Below are 18653 nucleotides of genomic sequence, written 5' to 3' on the forward strand. Positions count from 1 at the left end.
ATGCCGACCATAATCCCAAACTAAACTAGTCCTATCTGCCTGCTCCTGGCCTATAACCCTCCAAGTCTTTCTTATTCATGTACTTAAACCACTCTCTACGGAACAAACAAGTTTCCCCTCATATCTTTTCTAAATCTTGCTCCTCTCTACTTAAAAATATGCCCGGTAGTCTTCAACTCCCCAACCCTAGGGAAAAGACACCTCCCATTCCACACTGTAATCTAATCTAATCTAATCATTCACTTTATCTATGCCCCTTATGATTGTATAAACCTCTATAAGGTCAACCTCCTTGCTTGTTATAGTGCGATGAAAATTGGGGATGCCCAAGAGGCTAGTTTTGGAGGAGCATAGAGATCTCTGTTGGCAGGTGGTTACCAAGTTGTTTTTGTTAATTCATGGAGTGAGGATTTTGCTGGCTCAGCCAATATTTATTATCTATCGCTAATCATCTTTGATAAGGTGGTGGTAAACTGCCTAAGTTTTGTGGTGTAGTTTCACTAATCGTGCTGTTGGAATTGAAGGAGTTCCAGAATTCAAACCAGCAACACTGAAGGAATGGTAATATATTTCTGAGTCAGGGTGATATGGGCAAATTGCAAGTTTTGGTGAAAAATGACCTTTGCAACACAGAAGTGCCACAATATGACCATCTTCAATAACAGGGATTTTAACCATTGCCCTCTGGCCTTCAAGGGTATTACTATCGCTGATGAAGGGCTTTTGCCCGAAACGTCGATTTTACTGCTCTTCGGATGCTACCTGAACTGCTGTGTTTTTCCAGCACCACTCTAATCTAGACTATTGCTGAAAACCCTACTATCAATATCCTGTGGTCTTAACATTGATCAGAAACTGAACTGGATCAACCATGTAGGTACCATGGTCAGAAGAGAAGGTCAGAGGCTGAGGACTCTGCCGTACAAACTTGCATCCTGACTGCCTAAAGTTTGTCCACCATCTACAAGGTACAAGTTATACTTGGGAATACCTCCCTCTTGCCTAGATGAGTACAGTTCCAGACACACACAAGAAGCTCAACAGTGTCCAGGACAAAGTAGCCTGCTTGATTGGCACCACATCTCATACCTTGGACATTCATTCCATCTATCTCCGATGCACAGTGACAGCAGTGTGTATCATCCGCAAGATGCAACAACTCACCTCCTTAGGTATATGGACACCCCAATTAAGGCTGAAGCAGGCCATTTGGTCCTTTTTGAGCTTGCTGTGCCATTCAATAAGATTATAGCTGATCTTTGTGTTTAAAATTCCACATTCTTGTTGAACCCCCTGAAAATCCTTGACTTGACTGCCTAACCAGAATCTAGGTAACTCTGAGCCAACTGCCTTCATCATCTTTAGAATCATAGAATGCTTACACAGCAGAAACAGGCCCTTTGACCTAAAAAAAACCCGCACCAACCCTCTGAAGAGTAACCCGCCCAAATCCCATTCCCCTGACCCTATATTTACCCCTGACTAATGCACCTAACCTACACATCCCTGAACACCATGGGCAACTTAGCATGGCCAATTCACCTAACCTGCTCATCTTTGGACTGTGAGAGGAAACCAGAGCACTCAGAGGAAACCCACACAGACACTGGGAGAATGTGCACATTCCACACAGACAGTCCCCAAGGCTGGAATTGAAGCCAGGTCCCTGCCACTGTGAGGCAGCAGTGCTAACCACTGTGCTTCCCTTCTAACTCATTACAAAGCCATTTACTGTTGTCAAAGGAAAAGAGAATAGCAGAGTATTATGTAAATAGTGATCAATTGGGAAGCATTGATGTACAAAGGGACTTGAAATATGCAGTGCAGCAAGCAGTTAGGAAAGCATATGGTATGTTGATCTTAATACAAGAGAATTTGAATACAGGAGCAAGAATGTCATACTGCAGCTATAGAGAACTTTGGTGAAACTACACCAGGAGTAGTGTATTTTCTCTTTACCTAAGAAAACATATGCTTTTCATAAAGGGAGTGAAATGAAGATTTTCCAGATTCTGGGATGGTGCATTTGTCCTATGAGGTGAGATTGAGTTGATAGGACTTTTATTCACTGGAATTAAGAAGAATGAGAAGGGATCTCATTGAAACACATGACATTCTGACAGGAGTGGACAGACTGGATGTGGGGAATATTTCAGGGGTTTAAGAACAAGAGGTCATTATCTTCAGCACATGGACTGAGATGAGGAGACATGTCTTCCCTCAGAGGGTGGTCAACCTGCAAAAATTTACACTACAGAAGGCTATGGATGGCAAATTACTGAAATTCCTGTTCAACCAATGATAAATAGAGAGAGATTTCTAGAGGCTAAAGATGTCAAGGGGAAGGAGCAGGAGTGTAGCACTGAGATAGAGGATTAGCCTCAAATATGCTGACTTTCAAATTGCACCTTCCATACCCATGATTCCACTACCTAGAAGAGCAACAGTTAAGTGGGAGCACCACTACTTGTGGGTTCCCTTCCTGACTTGGAATTATATTGCCCTGACTTGGTATTATATTGCCATTCTTTCAGTGTCACTGGGTCAATATCGTCTACTCCCTCCCTCACAGCGTTGTGGGTGTATCTGCACTGTTTGGTCTGCAGCGGTTCAAGAAGGTGGCTCATCACCACATTCTCAAGATCGACTAGTGATGTCCATGAAAGCAAAAGCATAGCCAGCAACATACCAGAAGCCTTGAATGAACTAAGAAAACAAAATTCTGGGGCTGAGTTGAATGAACTACAATAGCCACAGCCACCCACCATAGGTAGGGGGAACACTGGAATGTTGTAGCCGTGACGTGACAGTCATGTAGATAAAAAGGCACAATTCCTTGTGGCAAGGAACGTTACTCTGGAGCAGTGGGATAAGTGGACCTACTTAATTATTGCAGTCTTGAGCATAATTGTCAAGAACGAGCCAGGAATTTACCTCGTAGGAGAAATTGTGGAAACCAAAGATTGGGGGGATAGAATGTTGTATTATTAAATTTTTTAAGTCTTCAATACTTGTAAAACAAATGTGTAAGTTAAATATTTAATTATTGTTAAAATATCTACCCTTCAACACGTTCAATAAATTATGCACTAACATGATTTAAGAGCATTTCTGTTCAGAATGGTTTCATGCTAATTTTTTCTCCTTGTTTATTCACAGAAAAGCTAATTGTCTATCAGCACGAGTTCCACGCCTTGAGAGAGCGGCTACGTGCAGCTGAGCACCGAACGTTGCAGCGTTCCTCAGAACTAAATGGTGTCCTGGAGCAATTCAAACGTATAGTGGCTGCATCAAATGGCAGCAAAGAGGCCCTGAGCAATTTTTCAGGTAATTCTGTATAAGCAAATTGCTAGCAAATGTGATGAAATATAGTATTTTTCCCAACCACACCTGCTTTGACTGGTAAATGTCTAGCAGTAGTCATTAAAGAACAACTAAGGCTGAGGGATAACCTTATCGAGGTTTAAAAGATCATGAAGGGCATGGATAGGGCAAGTAGACGAGATCTTTTCCCTGGGGTGGAGGAGTCCAGTTTGTTCAAGGTGAGAGGGGAAAGATTTAATAGGGACATAAGGGGCAAGTTTTTCACGCATAGGGTGGTGTGTGTATGGAATGGGCTGCTAGAGGAAGTAATGGAGGCTGGTACAATTGCAACATTTAAAAGGTGGATATATGAATAGGAAATCCTTGGCATGGATGAGTTGCACTGAAGGGTCTGTTTCTGTGCTGTGTATCTAGATGAATCTATCTATAATTGAACCTGATTAAGTGAAAATATTACATTGTGGTGCTTTTGTTGTACATTTCTAAGCTGAAGCCAGGTGTATGAAAATAGTATCGTCCTCCTTATAGTCACCCCACTCAATACATTGCCCTGCATTGAGAGAGCAAGTTACCCACTTGTGCCCAGCCCTTTGCCAAGGATATTTTCTATCTGTGATGGAATATGAGAGCAGACATACAAATAGAAAGTGCTGGAGAAACTCAGCAACCCTGATAGTATCTGTGCAGAAAGAAAAAGTTATCATTTCACGTCCAGTGTGGTTCTTCTCTGGAACCGCTATGAGAGTGCGCTTGGATAACTGGCTCATTGGATTGTTTTCTTCCCCGGTGGTGAAGTGGCTGCCTGCATCGCCTTTCCAGTCAACATTTCTTTGTGTTGTGTGCAGTCAGAGTGCACCATACTGACAGGATCCTAAGGCCCTGCATTAGAACAAATTGTTATCAGTTGAACAGGTCCCAACACTTTAGTGGGAGACAAGTAAAGAGAGTGAGAGGTAAGCCTTGTGGACGAGATGAACTCGGTGCTTAGAGTCATAGAGATGTACAGTGCAGAAACAGACACTTCGGTCTAACTCGTTCATGCTGACCAGATATCCCAACTCCATCTAGTCCCACCTGCCAGCACCCGGCCCATATCCCTCCAAACCCTTCCTATTCATATACCAATCAAGACGGCCTTTTAAGTGTTGCAATTGTACCAGCCTCCATCACTTCCTATGGCAGCCCATTCCACACTCCCACCACCCTCTGCATGAAAAAGTAGCCCCTTAGCTCTCTTTTACATCTTTCCCCTCTCATCCTAAACCTATGCCCTCTAGTTCTGGACTCCCCTACTCCAGGGAAGAGACTTTGTCTATTTACTCTATCCATGCCCCTCATGATTTTATAAACCTCTATAAGGTCACCCCTCAGCCTCTGACACTCCAGGGAAAACAGCCGCAGCCTGTCCAGCCTCTCCTTATAGCTCCAACCCTGGCAACATCCTTGTAAATCTTTTCTGAATTCTTTCAAGTTTCACAAGATCCTTCTGATAGGAAGGAGACCAGAATTGCACACAATATTCCAGAAGTGGTCTAACCAATGTTCTGTACAGCCGCAAAGGGAATTCTCTGCCACAGAAGGTGGTTGAGGCCAATATATTGAATATTTTCAAGAAGGAGTAAGATGTAGTCCTTGAGGTTAAAGACACCAAAGATTATGGGGAAAAGGCCGAAACAGAATACTCAACTGGATAATCAGCCATGAACACAATGAATGGTGAGCAGGCTCAAAGGGCCAAATGGCCTACTCTTGCTCCAATTTCTCTGTTGCTATGGTGGATGGCCAGTGACCCCACAGCCTTGGCATTTTTTTGCATCCATTCCTTCCTTTGGTATTGATTTCAGTTTTTGTTTTGTATCTTAAGGCATGGAGAATTAGGTCTTGAATAATGAGGGAGAAGATTTTACATATTCTTTGGACACACAAAATCTTAAAGCACCTGGGTATCTTTGGAAGGAAAAGAGCAAAAAATGGTAGACTGGAAAGAAGAAAGCAGGGCAGAGAAAATGACCAGATCAGGTGTTACAAGTCATGACTAGAATACAGAGTTCAATGACCAGCAGTCAGCCAATTTTTGCCTGGATGATTGGCATTCTGGTGGACGTTTGGTATAGCTCATATTATAATTGTTAATGGAGTTTAAATCCTTTCGAATTTTTCCTCTTAATTATATTATTATACAGGTTATGCAAAGACTACGACAATGAGTATAAAGTTGAATCTGAAATTCTTACCACAAGAAAGAAGTTATATTTGAACATTTGTTATAAGCTGACCATTTGGAGACTTTGGGAAGGCACGTTTAGTTTCTTGCACAGTTATAGATTTAGTCTTTATCCATTGAATCATCCAACGTAAGTTGACGGAATTAGGCTCAGACTAAAGTAAAAAACAATCTCACATCAGATCTGAGGTACATCTGAGGGTACCTTTAAAGATAGTTCAGCTTATGGTATAATCTTCCCAATTCTGCCTTGTCCAAATAATGATTTGCTTCAGGAGGCAAAGATGCCAAATCTTTCAAGATCATAAGATATAAGAACAGAAGCAGGCCATTTGGCCCATCGAGTTAGCTGATTTATTGATTCTCAACTCCACTTTCCTGCCCTTTCCCACATCCCTTCATTGCCTTTCCCACATCCCTTCATTCCCTTTCTGATTAAAAATCTGTTTATCTCAGCCTGGATTATTTTAATGTCTACCCTCTTCAGTAAAGAATTCTACAGATTAAAAAGAAGAAATTCATCCTCTTCCTCATCTTAAATGGGAGATTCCTTACTGTGAGGATATACCCTCTGGTCCTGGGCACTCCACAACTTTCCACACCTATCCTGTCAAACTCTGTGAGAATCCTATGTGTCTCAATCAGATTGTATTTCATTCTTCTATATTCCACCGAGACAGGCCCAGTCTACCCAAACTCTCTCATACCTAGGGTCAGCCGAATGAACCTTTTCTAATGCCAGTATATCTTTACCTAGATAAAGGGACCAGAACTGTTCACCATATTCCAGCTGTGGTCTGAACAGTGCCTTGGAGAGTTTTAGGAAGATTTCCCTACTCTCATGATCCATTCCCTCTGAAAAAAAGTTCTAGCTTTCCCTTACCCCCTCCCCCCTCTCCCTCCTCCTTCCCCCCCCCCCCCCCAAATCCAACTGGCTGCTGAATGTGGATATTATCTTTTTGTGACACATACATGAGGACCCACGAACCCCTCTGTGCTCCAACTACTTGCAGTCTTTCTCCATTTAAATAACATTCAGCTCCTCTATTCTTCCTGCCACCTCACATTCTCTCAGAATATACTCAATCCACCGAGCCCCTTCTCATTCAACGCAACGTTCTCTCTCCTGCAGACTGACCATTATCAAGCCTACCACTCAGCCTCCTATCCATCCTTGTGTCATCCACAAACTCAGTGATAGCACTTTCACTTTCCTTATCCTAGGCAATAATGTACAGTCAATTGCTTCTTCCTATGTGTCCCTGAAAGAGAACTAGGTTGTTGTGTACCTTTTGTTGAAAATGGCTGCATGTTCAGAAGCTCTCATACCAATAATGGAGTAAAAGTTTCACTGCCCTATCTTAATGGTTTAAGAGGCTCGGAGTGCAAAGAACCTCCAATGGCACAAGAATTTAATTCAATCATGGCTTAACCCCTTTTAAACTCATGCTGAAAGAAATAGTCAGTTCAGCTTGCAGGGGAATCACAGTCTTGTTGCAACTATACGGGGTGATGGTGAGGCTGCAGCTGAAGTACTGTATGACAGTGAGGAGGTCTTCCTAAAACTAAACCAGGTGCTCGTCAGACCACATCTGGAATATTCTGTACAACCATGGTTTTAAAAAAAAAAGGTTACACTGGCATTGAAGGTAGTTCCAAAGAGATTCACTTGTTGATTCCTGAAGGATTTAATTTACAAAGAATGGCTAAACAGGTCAATCCTTTCTCTTATTAAAATTTAGATGATGAAAGTGTGATCTTTTGCAATGTACAAGGTTCTAAAGGGGGCTTGACTGGGACATGTTGAGAAGGTGTTACCATCAGTGGGGTAATCTTGAACTAGGAGACATAGTTACAGATTAAGGGGTCACTTGTTTAAATCTGAGATGGGAGGGCTTTTTTTTTTCTCCTAGAGGACAGTGAATGTCTGGAATTCTCTCCCACAGAGTTGTGGAGGCTGGATCACAGAGTATTTAAAGAAGGAGGTAGATTTTTGAAATATCAGGGAATTAAGAGCCATACATGAAAGAGGAGTCACAGCCTGAGGCAGATCAGCCATGATGTTATTGAATGGTGGGGTAGAGTGGAGGGGCCAAATAGCCTACTCTTACTTTAATTTCTTATATTCATTTGTTCTTATGAGCTAAATGGTATGGGCTGCAAGCTACAGATGAAGTACATCTGTGCACATCTTTGTTGCTCTCCCTCTGTATCATTATTTTCTCCCAAAGCATGGTTCAGAAAGAAATGCTGAATTTTGTAACCTCCATTGAAAATGGCTGCAATCCATCCTTTTAAATTGTTGGTACCATTGACTGAGATGAAAGGGTTTGGTGTGATCAATAATTTATGATACATTTTAGCTTGGGATATGTGGGTTGTTTTTATCTTTGTCTTTTGTAGTTGTGGATCTTAGATTTAATCAAATGGACCGCGGTTGCTTAACCACTGTTTTTATTTACTAAATACATCTGTAGACTGAGACACTGTGATGTTAATTAGATGCCTGAGTGTGCTTATCAATCTTATTGCATTTTCAGATGATGCCAAAAAGCTGTTGAAAGATTTGACCAACAAGAATGCCCTAAAAGTGCCAAATATCTACCATCACATGCCCCACTTACTGAACACTGAGGAGAGCCTACAGCCTGCTGTGCAGGTTGGAAGTGGCAGAACTGGTGGTAAGTTGCCAGAACTAGCCTTTCTCCTTGCATGAAAATGTAGGCGGGAATAAAAATACTTCAGTGGATTTGGATTAAATTTTAAGGTATTTGTATTGTGCTGTCACGTGATGGTCATTCTATTAATAAATTCTCGTCCATTGGTGAGATTGAAATCAAGACACTCATATTTGTATTTGTGGAGAGAATTTATTGCCTTCCTCTGCTTATATCTCTCATTAGACACACATACTCACATCTCTCTATTTATATGCGCTGTGACAATTAATACCCATTACCTCTTGATCTTAACTAAAGACCTTAGCAATGTGATTAATCTGTTGCTAAAACATTCCACTTTATTTGGTTAAATTAATCTGTCATTTTAGCGGTCTTTATGCCAGTCAGATTAACTAAGGATTATGATCCATGGATGTGTTTTCAAAAATTAATAATGTAACACTATTGTTCAAGAGCTGGATTAATTATCAGCTGGTCATATTACACTACTATGGAAATTGTTTATGATCCAGCAAGTACATTTCATCATGAATCTTTTAATTGGCCAACAAATTTGTTGAATTGTCACTTGTATTTCTGGAAAACCGGCAGTCAAAGCTTTTCAGAAATCAAAAGTAGAAATTGCTGGAAAAGCTCAGCAGATCTGGCAGCTACTGTGGAGAGAAATCAGAGTTAACATTTCGGCTCAGGTGACCCTTCCTCGGTACAGGTGTTCTGATCTGCTGAGCTTTTCCAGCAATTTCTGTTTTGGTTTCAGGTTTACAGCATTCGCAGTTCTTTCGATTTTTATTCAAAGCTTTTTATCTTGCATTCATCAGCACACAATGACAAGAATACCATATCTTGAGGGAGACAACTTCTTTTTTTACTCTGAGAAGAGTTGTTCCCTTTGAGATTTGGTATTCTTCCCTGAATCTTTTCTGAGGAATGGAAAACAAAAAGGCTTTTTCAGCATATGCATTTTTTTCAGCAATATTCCAGTTTTTTTACTACCAAGAAACAATTTTTGCAACATTTCTTTGTGGAAAGCCTGGCATGAGTGCTTATAATCTTGCAGCCAGATCTCAAGGATGAATTTCCTGTGGTGCCTTTACATGTAGATAGATAGATACCCCTCTGGCTGTTGACAACATCTTTGCTGGATTATTTCAATTATATATAGAGAGAGAGAGTTTGTGTGTGTGTGTGTGAGAGAGAGAATTAACTGTTGATAGTAAAGAAGAAACTTGTCAGTGAGATAATAATAATGGAGTAAAACAAGGGCATTGACAATTACATTTGAGATAGACTAAATCATTGGAGGGTGCAAAAATGTTCCAAAATGAAAAGTGGCAAGAGTATGAAAGAAATTTTAAAATGCTGGAATATAATATTTACCAGCCAGCCACTTCCACCTCTGTTAGAGAGAATAAAATGGACAAATTCTGTCCTCATTAATTCCTTCCAGGACCAGGTGCTGACAGACATCTGTCCTTTATTACACCCTTTCCCCCAAGTGGGACACAGCACATAGTGGACAAAGTTAACTATCACACAACACCAGGTTGTAGTCCAGCAGGTTTATTTGGAAGCACTAGCTTTCGGAGCGCTGTACCTTCATCAGGTGGTTGTGGAGCGGCATTCCGAAAGCTAGTGCTTCCAAATAAACCTGCTGGACTATAACCTGGTGTTGTGTGATATTTAACTTTGTCCACCCCAGTCCACCAACGGCTCCTCCACATCATGATTCATTATTGTTCTTTTTGGGAGGGAAATCTGTTTTCTTTGCCTGGTATGGCCTTTGAGTGACTCCAGACCTACAGATAGTCATAGAGATGAAAACAGTATGGAAACAGACTTTTCAGTGTAACTTGTCCATGCCAACTAGACATCCTAAAAATTAATCTAGTCCCATTTACCAGCATTTGGCCCAAATCCCTTTAGATCCTTCCTATTCATATACCCATTCAGATGTCTTTTAAATGTTGTAATTGTATTAGCCTTCACTATTTCCTCTAACAACTTATTCTATACACTCCCCACCCTCTGCATGAAAAAGTTCCTCTTAGGTCCCTTTTAAATCTTTTCCCTCTCCCCATAAACTTATGCCTTCTACTTTTGGACTCCCTGACCTTGGGGAAATTACCTTGTCTATTTACCCTATCCATGCCCCTCATGATCTTATAAGCCTCTATAAGGTCACCTCAACCTCCCACGTTCCAGGGAAAATTGCCCCAGCCTACTCAGCCTCTTCCTATAGTTCAAGCCCTCCAATCCTGGCAATATTCTCGTAAATTATTTCCCTAATGAATCATTTGCTTTGTGGGAAAATGGGTTGGGCAACAAAAGCTGGGTATTAGATACATAATCACATAAAAAATTCAGATTTTATTGCCCATCCCTCAGTACCCTTGAGAAGGAGCTGTTGTCTTGTACCACTGCAGTCCACTTGATGTAGGACTGCAGTTAGGAAGGAAGTGGGTGTAGCCCACCCACCCAGCACAGAGACTAGGAGTGACCCTTGTAGGTTTGTTGAAATGCTCTTTGTGTGGTGACACGTTAGCCTGTTTATTAAGGAAAGCAGAATAGATAAAGGGGAACCTGTTGATGGTAATTCAAATACATTACAACACAGGGATAAAGGGATATTTTCAGGCTGGCAACATATAAGTGGCGGAGTGCCACAGGGATCAATGATGAGGCCACAATTATTTACAATTATATATTCATAACTTGGATATGAAAAGTGAATGTACCAAGTTTGTGAATGGCATAAAAATGGGTCATGGGGATGACTAGAAGAATCTGCACAGAGATACAGAAAAGTTAAGTAAGATGGTAATTGGGGTATAACATGCACTTGGACAGGATGAATAGAGCATCTGAAAGTTATTTAATGGGAGAAAGATTGCAGAAAGCTTCAGCACAAAAAGATTTGGGGCCCTCATGCATAAATACCAAAAAAATCACATTCAAGTTCAACAGACAATAAGAAAAGCAAATGGGATCTTCCTCAGATGGGAGGATTGTCTTATGAGCAAAGGTTAAACAGGTTGGGACTCTACTCATTGGAGTTTAGACAAATGAGAGGTGATCACATCAAAACAGATAGGGTTCTTAAGGGGCTTGACAGGGTAAATGCTGAGTACACCTTTTCCCCTCGTGGAAAACCTTGGACCAGAGGGTTTAGTCTCAAAATAAAGGGACACCAATTTAAGACTGAGGCGAGGAGGAATTTCTTCTCTAAGATGGTTGAGTATCTTTGAAACTTTTCTGTCACAGAGAGCTGTCAGAGCAGAGACAGCTGAGACAGATTCTTGATCAGTAGGGGATCAACATCTATGGGGAGAGGGCAGGAAAGTGGAGGTGAGGAATGTCCGATCAGCCATGATCCTATCGAATAGGAGCAGAATCAGGGCCTGTTCCTGTTCCTATTCCTTATGGTTTAGTTTAACAGGAATGAGGAGATAAAGAGTTTACAGATGGATGTTGCTAGGTTCCGAGAATGGGCCAGAATCTGACAGATGGAGTTTAATGTGGATATGTGCAAGGTTATCCAGTTTGACAGGAAACATGAAAAGGCAAATTATTATTTAAATGGGAAGGAAATTAAAAGTGCAGTGCCGAGGAATCTGTGCATGAATCATAGAAAATGAGTGCAGCATATAAGTAAGGCAAAAGTAATCCTGGCATCTATTGCAAAAGGACTAAATTATAAAAGAAAAGAAATGTTGTTATGATTATATAAGGTGTTGGTGTGACCACACCTGGAGTATTATGTACAGTTTTGGTCTCCTTACTTGCAGAGAGGTAACCTTATTGAAACAAACAAGAATTTGAAGGGAATTGATAGGGTTGATATGGAAAGGTTGTTTGCCCTTGTGGGAGAGTCTAGGATCATGGAGCATTATCTCATTATCACAAGCACGATTTCTTCTGAGGTTAGTGAATCTGTGGAATCCTTTCCCACAGTGGGCTGTAGAAGCTATGTTGTTAAGTATATTCAATGCTGAGAAAACAGGTTTTAAATCAGGACAGGAACAAAGTGGCACGAGGAAAAGGCAGGAAAGTGGAGTTGAGGATTATTGAATCGGCCATGATCTCATTGAATAGCGGAGTAAACTCGATTGGCTGAATGGCCTATTTTGCTGCTACATCTTATGATCTTATGATTTCCCTTCCCTGCATTGCCTCCTGGGCGGCATGGTGGCTCAGTGGTTAGCACTGCTGCCTCACAGCGCCAGGGACCCGGGTTCAATTCCCGTCTCAGGCGACTGACTGTGTAGAGTTTGCACATCTCCCCGTGTCTGCGTGGGTTTCCTCCGGGCACTCCGGTTTCCTCCCACAGTCCAAAGATGTGCAAGTTAGGTGAATTGGCCATGCTAAATTGCCCGTAGTGTTAGGTGCTTTAGTCAGGGTAGGGGAATGGGTTTGGGTGGGTTTCTCTTCGGAGGGGCGATGTGGACTTGTTGGGCTGAAGGGCCCGTTTCCACACTGTAGAGAATCTAATCTAATCTAATATGCATACAATCTGATTTACAAGGTAGTCAATATCACTGCTGTACACAGCAGAACAGAACTCATTAAATGATCCCACAGCTACAGTGATGGCTGAAGCCCATTATTCCTCCCTAATTTAGAAAAATGCAGTAGTTATTGGCTACATCTCTGTGCACACATTCGGGTATTACTTACAGCTATTTCCTGACCTATTCTGTACTGCAGTATTATTTATTCCTGTTGATAGTTGACAATGCAAGATACCTTCATTATTCCATTCTTGAGCACTCTGCCTGCAGGCACATGCTTGGCTCATCAGTTGCTGATAGCACATCCTGACCTTTTTTTTGTAGTTAGTTAGTGTCATTGCTTTCCACTCGCAGGAACAGGGCAAGGAGGCAGCTCCCAAACCTTCCCCAGCCAGAGCAGGAACTGAGCCTGGGCTGTAGCCATTATTCTGAATTACAAGCGAACCAATTGGCCAACTCAGTGAACTGGTCCATGTCTTCATGAGGGAAAGTGTATGCTGAGGTGATTTGGAAATCAATCTTTTCATAATTCCATGTAAATTCACATGAGTTTTATTTAACCACAGTAACAATAGGAATAGAAAGAGATTAACTGCAGTTATTTGCCAAGGGTGTGAGAAAAATACGATGGGTGCACTTTCCTTTCTGTGGAGTTGGTGAAGGAAATGGCAAGAAGGAAATATAATGGGGATGTTGGACTGTGAAAGAAATTCTCCCTCTTCTGGACACCTCAGCAATTACCTGCTGGCCAATAAACTCTATTTTTCCTTTTTCTGTGTGTGTAGGTGTAGGACACAGTGAAGAATAACAAGTCCATAAATCTTTATTCATGGCAGAAGGGAAACTCCCGAGTGTCCAATGACAAACAATGTCCTTCTTGTCAAAGGGCAATGCTGGGTGGTCAAAAAAGTGAAAGGGAGGGCAGGGATTAAATCAAAATAGAGTCGGAGGGGGAAATAAAACACTCCACACTCCGCGGTACCCACCTCTCCCTGAAAACCTCGAGGGTATTGGTAAACACCAGGGAACAACTCAAGGGACACCTGGGGGCCAATAAAGCCTAGTCAGGACCAGCAAATTAGGGCCCCTTAAGTGGTTGATTACGTAAGAGCTTCAGCTCATCACTGGTCTGATTAATTGCCTCCCCAATAGATGGGAAAAGTGGTTGATTTCATGGCTGGGACTGAGGGAGGGGGGTGCGGGGATGGAGGAGGTGGATGGTTGCGAGGACCTCCAGCTACCTAAACGTGGTGCCAATCGGGTATGAATGGGGTGGCTACTGAAAACCACCTCCAACCCTCCTCCTCCATGTCTCCTGCCCCTTGAGACCCGAGAGGATCTCCTGAGGTCTCGGCGTCCACCAACAATCTCAGGGACCCAGCAGGTTGGCAGCTGTTGGAAAGGCAGAGCTTCAATATTGAGGCCTGTGTTTCAGTGAGAAGCTTACGGGAGGATATGAGACAAGGACAGGAGAGTGGCTTTCAGCAGCCAACTTCCTTGAAACAACATGTAGAAAGTCCAATGAGGGAAGGGGCCAGATCTTGTATTGGGGAATGAGCCTGGTCAGGTAGGGATAGACAGTGGCCTAGTGGTATTATTGCGAGACTATTAATCCAGAAACTCAGTTGATGTTCTGGGGACCTGGGTTTGAATCCCACCATGGCAAATGGTGGAATTTGAATTGTAGAATAATCTGAAAATAAAATTTCAATGATGACCATGAAACCATTGTCGAGGAAAAGCCCATCTTGTTCATTAATGCCCTTTAGGTCTAGCCTGTGTGTGACTCAAGACCCACAGCAATGTGGTTGACACTTAACTTCCCTTTGGGCAATTAGGGATGAGCAGTAAATGCTGATCCAACCAGTGATGCCCTCATCCCATACCTTACAACATGGGGTAAACCTCCTGCTTAATTTAAAACCAGCAGCACAGAAAAGATTTATCCTGTGCAGTAATCTGTAATAATTCAATTGGCCAAGGACTACTTAAAATAAAATTAACAAGTTTATTTCTTCAAATCCTTCCTATCGGAAGGATGTTATGAAAAACATGAAAAGGTTCAGAAAAGATTTACAAGGATGTTGCCAGAGTTGGAGGATCTGAGCTACAGGGAGAGGCTGTTTTCCCTGGAGCATCGAAGGCTAAGGGGTTTACAAAATTCTGAGGGGCAAGGATAGGATAAATAGACAAAGTATTTTCCCTGGGGTCGGGGAGTCTAGAACTAGAGGGCATAGGTTTGGGGTGAAAGGGGAAAGATATAAAAGGGACCTAAGGGGCGACTTTTTCACACAGAGGGTGGTACGTGTATGGAATGAGCTGCCAGAGGAAGTGGTGGAGGCTGGTACAATTGCAACATTTAAAAGGCATTTGGATGGGTACATGAATAGGAAGGGTTTGGAGGGATATGGGCCAGGTGCTGGCAGGTGGGACTAGATTGGGTTGGGCTATCTGGTCGGCATGGACGAGTTGGGCCGAAGGGTCTGTTTCCATGCTGTACATCTCTATGACTCTAAGTATAACAGAGAATAATTAACTAACCACTATTTACAATTTCTTTGTCTAACCTATCTTGTACCTTTCCCTCAATAATATTAGTCCAATAAAACTCCGAGTTAAGATTCACAAAACAACACTTCTTATCTCAAAACCAGGCAACTGTAGATTCTTGTCTTCGGATCTTCCTGTGTCTTTTTTTCTCCTTGTTAGGAATTTCTGCATCACAGGTTACTGATCGAAAAGGTACTTTTATCAGAGATGTTTTTTCAAGCAGTCAGGTACATGTTAGGCTTGGCAGTTCTCCTCTCAACTGTTCAATTTTTCCCTGGCCTTGTACATCAGAGCATTGGATTGTGTCATTGGCTTTTAAGATTATCAATATACTCAATTGAAACTTGATTGTAAATTGGTATTTTTTTTTTGATGTATAATTTAAACTGATTGGCTGAATTCAAATTTGTTTTTGTCTCCAGGCAATGAACTAACCGAGTTGTTCAACCTAGTGTTACATACATTGTTGCCTTATTGAGAACACTTGGTGCTGTGTCCAGTAGTTCTGCTGCTTTTAACTCTTTTAAAGGTACACCCACAACTTCATAACACATGAATGAAAAAGTAATCAAAATTTCAGTGGGGGAGCATTTTGGAAACAGTGATCATAATTTTAAGATCAGTGTTAATAAGTTTTAAGATAGTTATGGATAAGAATAAGAATGGTCCTCAGGTGCAAGTTAAATTTGGGGAAGACTAATTACAACAGTATCAGGCAGGAACTGGAGAAATTAGATAGGGGATGACTGTTTGAGATTAAATCCACTAGTGACATATGGGAATCTTTTAAAGGCCAGTCAATCAGAATTGAGGACCAGCATGTTGCTGTGAGGATAAAAGTTAAGGATGGCAAGATTTGGGAACCTTGTATGACAAGAAATATTGAAAGTTTAATGAAAAAGGCAAAGGAAGCGCATATAAGGTTTAGCAGAGTGAAATCAGCCAAGGTCCTTAAGGAGCAGAAAAGAAACTTAAAACAAGGAATTAGGAAGGCTGAAAGGGGCTGTGACACATTCTTAGCAAGTAGGCTTAAGGAGTATCCCAAAGCATTTTATATGTATATTAGGAGCAAGGAAAAAGAATAGGTTCACTCAAGGACAAAGGAGAGAATTTATGCCTGATGCCAGAGGAAGGGTATAAGGTTTTTAATGAGTATTTCACATTGGTATTCACCAAGGAGAAGGACATGGATGATGGCAAGATTAGGTAGGGTTACTCAAGAGCATGTTGATATTGAGGAAGAGGAGGGGCTGGGTATCTTGAAAAACCTAGAGCTGTAGGTATTATAAAAGACAAAAAATTAAATATGCATCTAGTTTTATTGAGTGGCAGTAGAGTTGCTCAAAGTTCTAGTCATTTTTGAGGTGCAATTTTGGGCTTGTCATCTTGAACCAAAATTGGATAAGATGGCTCAAAAGTTGTACAGCCTTCCTTAATCAGTGCATTGAGTATAAAAGTTGGCAAGTCATGTTGGCAGCTGTATAAGACTTTAGTCAGGCCACGTTTGGAGTATTGAGTGCAATTTCAGTCACCATATGAAAGGAAGAACATGGAGGCTGTGGAGAGGGTGCAAAAAAGGAAAATGTATTCACTATTCAATATAGGTTCTCTGTTTTTTGTATATTTTTAACCCTGGGCCTTTGACTTTTAAGCCAATTTTCATTTAATTACAATATTGAATAAACTGTAGTAGATTGGAATTTGAGATGGTCACTTCAAGGCAGGGTGTTTATTTGAGGAACCAAAGTGGGAACTGACATTCTGCTTAGATCGAGGGAGGTTTCTGAAGGTGAACTGGAGCTACAAATAAAAATTAGGTTGGAAACATGTGGAGGTCACAGGGGGCTGGCTGGAGAGTCAGTAAGACCTCTGCATTACCTCTTATAAAGTCCTGCCCATCCTCTGCCACTCAGGCAATTAGCTGGACAGCTATTGGATCAAGGACCCTTTGGGTGAAAATGGAGATCTGCAACTCTTTACCCACTCGGTGATGGTGGTGGGTGATACAGGGTAGGAGGCATGGGGGCAAAAAAGTTCAATAGCAAGGGCAGGGAGGGTGGAGGGGGTGGGGGGAGCATGACTCCCTCACCTCCTCTTCAGTTGGACAGTGAAAGCCTTGGAACAAACAACTCCTCCTACTGCATTTGCATGTCACAATCACCGTATGGTGAGGTAAACTTAAATTATTATTTGTCCACATAACGGTCCTCCTTGGCAACAGGGTGGTAAGGCAGTCCAAGGATCTTCCTACTGCAGAATTAATTAGGGCCCCTACCTGCTGTTCCTCTGCATAGTTAAATGCCTTCCCTCCCCCAACACCATCACCAATCTCACTGAGTGGCAGGGCACCAGCTTATGCCCATTGTCTCACTCACCTTATACCCACTATCTGACTCACCTTACGCTGAGCGTAGTGTGTTGCTGGCATGGCTCCTGCATGGAACCTGCTCCAAGTTGATGTGTGAAGGAGACTGAAAGCACTAAACCATCAGGGGATACTTAATTAGAGGAAATTAGCATAAATAAAAGGTAGAGGCCATGGAGAGTTCCAAACATCACTGAATCTCAGAATAGTGACTTTGCCCTTTGTTTTGCTTTCTCCAGACAACCAAAAACAGGACAAGTAATTGGGGCCTGTTTTAAAAAAAAAAAAAGTTTCTATTATATAGTAAAAATATTCTTTTGATTCTGTGTCATACATCTTTGAGCCACTGTGCTCGAAAGACCTTCCGGTGCCCAATTAGCACGCTGATTCCTATTAACACAGCTTGAAAGCAACAATTTTCTTGCAGTGTCTAAAATGATAATGCTCATTTGGAGATTTAAAACAAACCGCTTCAATCTAACAATGTAACGGGCACTTGTCCAAAACTTTGATAGTCTTTTTACTTATCTGTTTCTGTGTGGTATCATTACCTAGATCCCCACTAACTGAAAACAATGGGGCCTAACTTCAGCATATTAAATTCAGTCGGCTCTTTCTCCAGCCTCCCAAATGTGCGTAGACCTCATTTCTCTCAGGCCTATTGGTAGGCCACCTTGCAGAATTAGTTAAAAAGGAGAGGGTGCTTGCACTGAGAAGCCAGCGGGTCAGCTGAAATAAGGCTTAATGTGGAGCAAGGAGAAGCAGGCATATATCTCCGGGTTCTGTGTCAAAACAAGGACTGCATCCTGCCCCCATGCTCACCCTTTCTACCTTTGCAATCTAAAGTTGCCATAGTCTTACTGGACTGGAAGGCTGCTCTTACATTAGAGGGCTAGTGGTGATACCTTAACCTGAGTGAGGGGAGAGGTTGAGAAGGAGAGTCCTTCATGGTAATCTCAGCCCTTTTGGGAATTGAACCCATTTTATTGGCATCACTTAGC

The 18653-nt window shown here is 41.8% G+C and overlaps 1 protein-coding gene across 1 annotated transcript in view; it reads left to right on the top strand.

Moving 5' to 3' along the window:
- Nucleotides 1–18653, top strand: part of mgat4a (alpha-1,3-mannosyl-glycoprotein 4-beta-N-acetylglucosaminyltransferase A) — a 281788-nt gene that overhangs the window by 149278 nt on the left and 113857 nt on the right. Inside the window, exons 2-3 of the mRNA XM_043692233.2 lie at nucleotides 3160–3327; nucleotides 8089–8229. Of these exons, the coding sequence (XP_043548168.2) occupies nucleotides 3160–3327; nucleotides 8089–8229 (309 nt within the window). The remainder of the gene's footprint in view (nucleotides 1–3159; nucleotides 3328–8088; nucleotides 8230–18653) is intronic.

This window comes from Chiloscyllium plagiosum, unplaced genomic scaffold, assembly GCF_037043375.1.
Source record: "Chiloscyllium plagiosum isolate Xiang-an unplaced genomic scaffold, Cpla_swu_hap1 HiC_scaffold_6, whole genome shotgun sequence".
In the NCBI taxonomy this organism is placed as follows: Eukaryota; Metazoa; Chordata; class Chondrichthyes; order Orectolobiformes; family Hemiscylliidae; genus Chiloscyllium; species Chiloscyllium plagiosum.